The sequence below is a fragment of the Mandrillus leucophaeus genome, unplaced genomic scaffold, assembly GCF_000951045.1.
Source record: "Mandrillus leucophaeus isolate KB7577 unplaced genomic scaffold, Mleu.le_1.0 Scaffold851, whole genome shotgun sequence".
Lineage (NCBI taxonomy): Eukaryota > Metazoa > Chordata > Mammalia > Primates > Cercopithecidae > Mandrillus > Mandrillus leucophaeus.
In genome coordinates this window covers 141918-144126 of record NW_012109264.1, presented here as the reverse complement: position 1 = coordinate 144126, position 2209 = coordinate 141918, and the positions used below count along the sequence as shown (strand labels likewise).

Sequence of the window (2209 nt, the reverse complement as noted above, 5' to 3'; positions counted from 1 at the left end):
CCTGCAATCCAACTTCTTTTCCTACTGTATCCCTTATTCTGATGTTGGCATCATGTCCACAGGATTTTTGTGTGTGTATATCCCTTCTAAAAATCAGGTTGTGGTTTTAGAGACTAGGCATGTGTAAGATTCTTCTACGCGCTTACTCTAATTTGAATTGGTAGACAGTAAACATTTTTATCTGAAATAACACATTTACAGTTTAAAAGAAAGAGGGTCAAAGACAGGGATGCTGATGGTTTTGAGGCATCATGACCTTGTTCACAAACACAGATGTCAGTGAAAGGTGTCAGGAAATACATCTGTGACTGTAATCACTTTATTTCTTATGGGGAACGATGAAGTGAGTGTGGAGAATAAGACCAACTCATTCTGACCTGTAAGTTTAACACAACTATTTCCGACTCTGGAATCCTGTGACATAAACTTTAAGAGAACATTTGCAAGTCAGGACGTGTTTGGGAGCAAAACAGGAGCTCCATATAAGTTAGAGACTGGCTAGGTGATAACTAAAACACACAGCCTTGTCAGTTGGTACCTGTCTTTGGTTCTCTGTCTCCAGGCGCAGCCTGGCCTCCACACACCTCCGAGTCTCCAGGAAAGCTTGGCGCTGGGCCCGGTCTGACAGGTAACTGATGAAGATTCCAGCTGTGTTCATACACATGAATAACACTGCCTGGGCCACAACCTAAAACAAACACAGTCTGGTCAGGTGCTTAAAACAAAAGCTATTTACAAGCAACAATAAAATACACAAATAAATATGAATTTCCAAGGTAAATCCTAATGTAGTAATCCACATGTTTAATCTCATGTTTGTAGAACTATGCCCTTCATTCAGATCTTGAGACAAATGTCATCTCTTCAGAGAGGGCTTCTTTCATCACTTTCTCCAATTTAGGCTTCTTTCTCCCCAGGTTTAGACTGGAGTCTTCATGGGAAACCTGCTGTGCAAAAGAGAGAATCTGGTTGACTTCTTTACTCCACCTTCTCTCTCTCCCCTTCACCAGCAAAAGCTTCTGGCTTTTAAGGGTTTGGAGAATCTGGTGGGAATAAAAAGAAGAGACTAATAAGAAACAGGAAAGGAATCCATTGAATACCTTTGACTTCGAATACATTGACTACTATATTTAGACTCTGGTGTTCTCAGATCTCCTTGGATAGAATCCAAGTCCTGTTTCTAACTCAAGAAAAGAAACGTGTTTATCTATTGCTTTTCATCTCCACTTCCATTATTCTATTTCTAGGCATCAAGATATGTTTCCTGGACTCTTAAATTGGGCCTCCCACTTTTTCATTTGCCCCCTTTCTAACTACTCTTCAGTCAAGAAAAGCAGACATTTTTGAAGAGGGGTCAGCACATGGAAGAAATGAACAACATAGTATGAATTTCTTTATTTTTATGGCTTTAGCCTGAGACCAGGTCACAGCTCATGCAGTGTGTGGTAGCTATAACTGCAATAGAAAACGCAGGTAGCTTAAAGAAGCAAAGAACAGAGTTCCAGACCACTGTAGCTTCCAGAAAGTGGGAGAAGAATTCCAAAAAGTAAAGAACCCAGTGAAAGAAAACCTAAAATTGTTTTATAACCTCTTAACTGAACCACATATGCATAGGGAAGACAGTAAGCAATTGAGCTAAGGATAAAAATAACTGAACTGATATTTGAACTGCAGTCCAAAAGACAAAGACTTTCTTTTGATTTCAGTCAAGTTAATTACCTGCTAAAGTGAAACAGAACAAAGCAAAAATCACTATTTCCAGGGGAAGGTAAGATAATTCAGCCTTAACCACAGAGCATTCACAATGCCCAGAACATAGCACAGAATTATGTGACATAAAAATAAACATTAAAATGTGACTCAATCTCAAGAGAAAAGATAGTTAACAGATATCTATTCTAATCTGACCCAGATGTTGGAATCAGCAGGCCGAGATTATAATAGTTCTTACAACTTTGCTCAGTGACATTCTAGCAATGAATGAAATTCACCGAAAGTAAATATTTTAGCAGTGAATGAAAAGATAAGAAATAAGAAAAGAAAGAGAAACCTCAAAAAAAGAAAATTTCAGAAATGAAAAACAAAATATCTGAACCAACTGGATATTAACAGCAGAACATAGATGATGGGTCAGTAAATTTGGAAATATGCCAATAGAATATAACCATTTTGAAAAAAATTATTAATACATAAATATTATTTAATAATA

At 37.4% G+C, this 2209-nt stretch overlaps 1 protein-coding gene across 2 annotated transcripts in view; it reads right to left on the bottom strand.

Annotated features, from left to right (window-relative positions):
- The window catches only part of ADCY8 (adenylate cyclase 8 (brain)), a 283450-nt gene that overhangs the window by 229305 nt on the left and 51936 nt on the right, over positions 1–2209 (bottom strand). For both annotated transcript variants that reach the window (XM_011968626.1, XM_011968627.1), the window contains exon 2: positions 539–688. In XM_011968626.1, coding sequence (XP_011824016.1) covers positions 539–688 — 150 coding nt within the window. The remainder of the gene's footprint in view (positions 1–538; positions 689–2209) is intronic.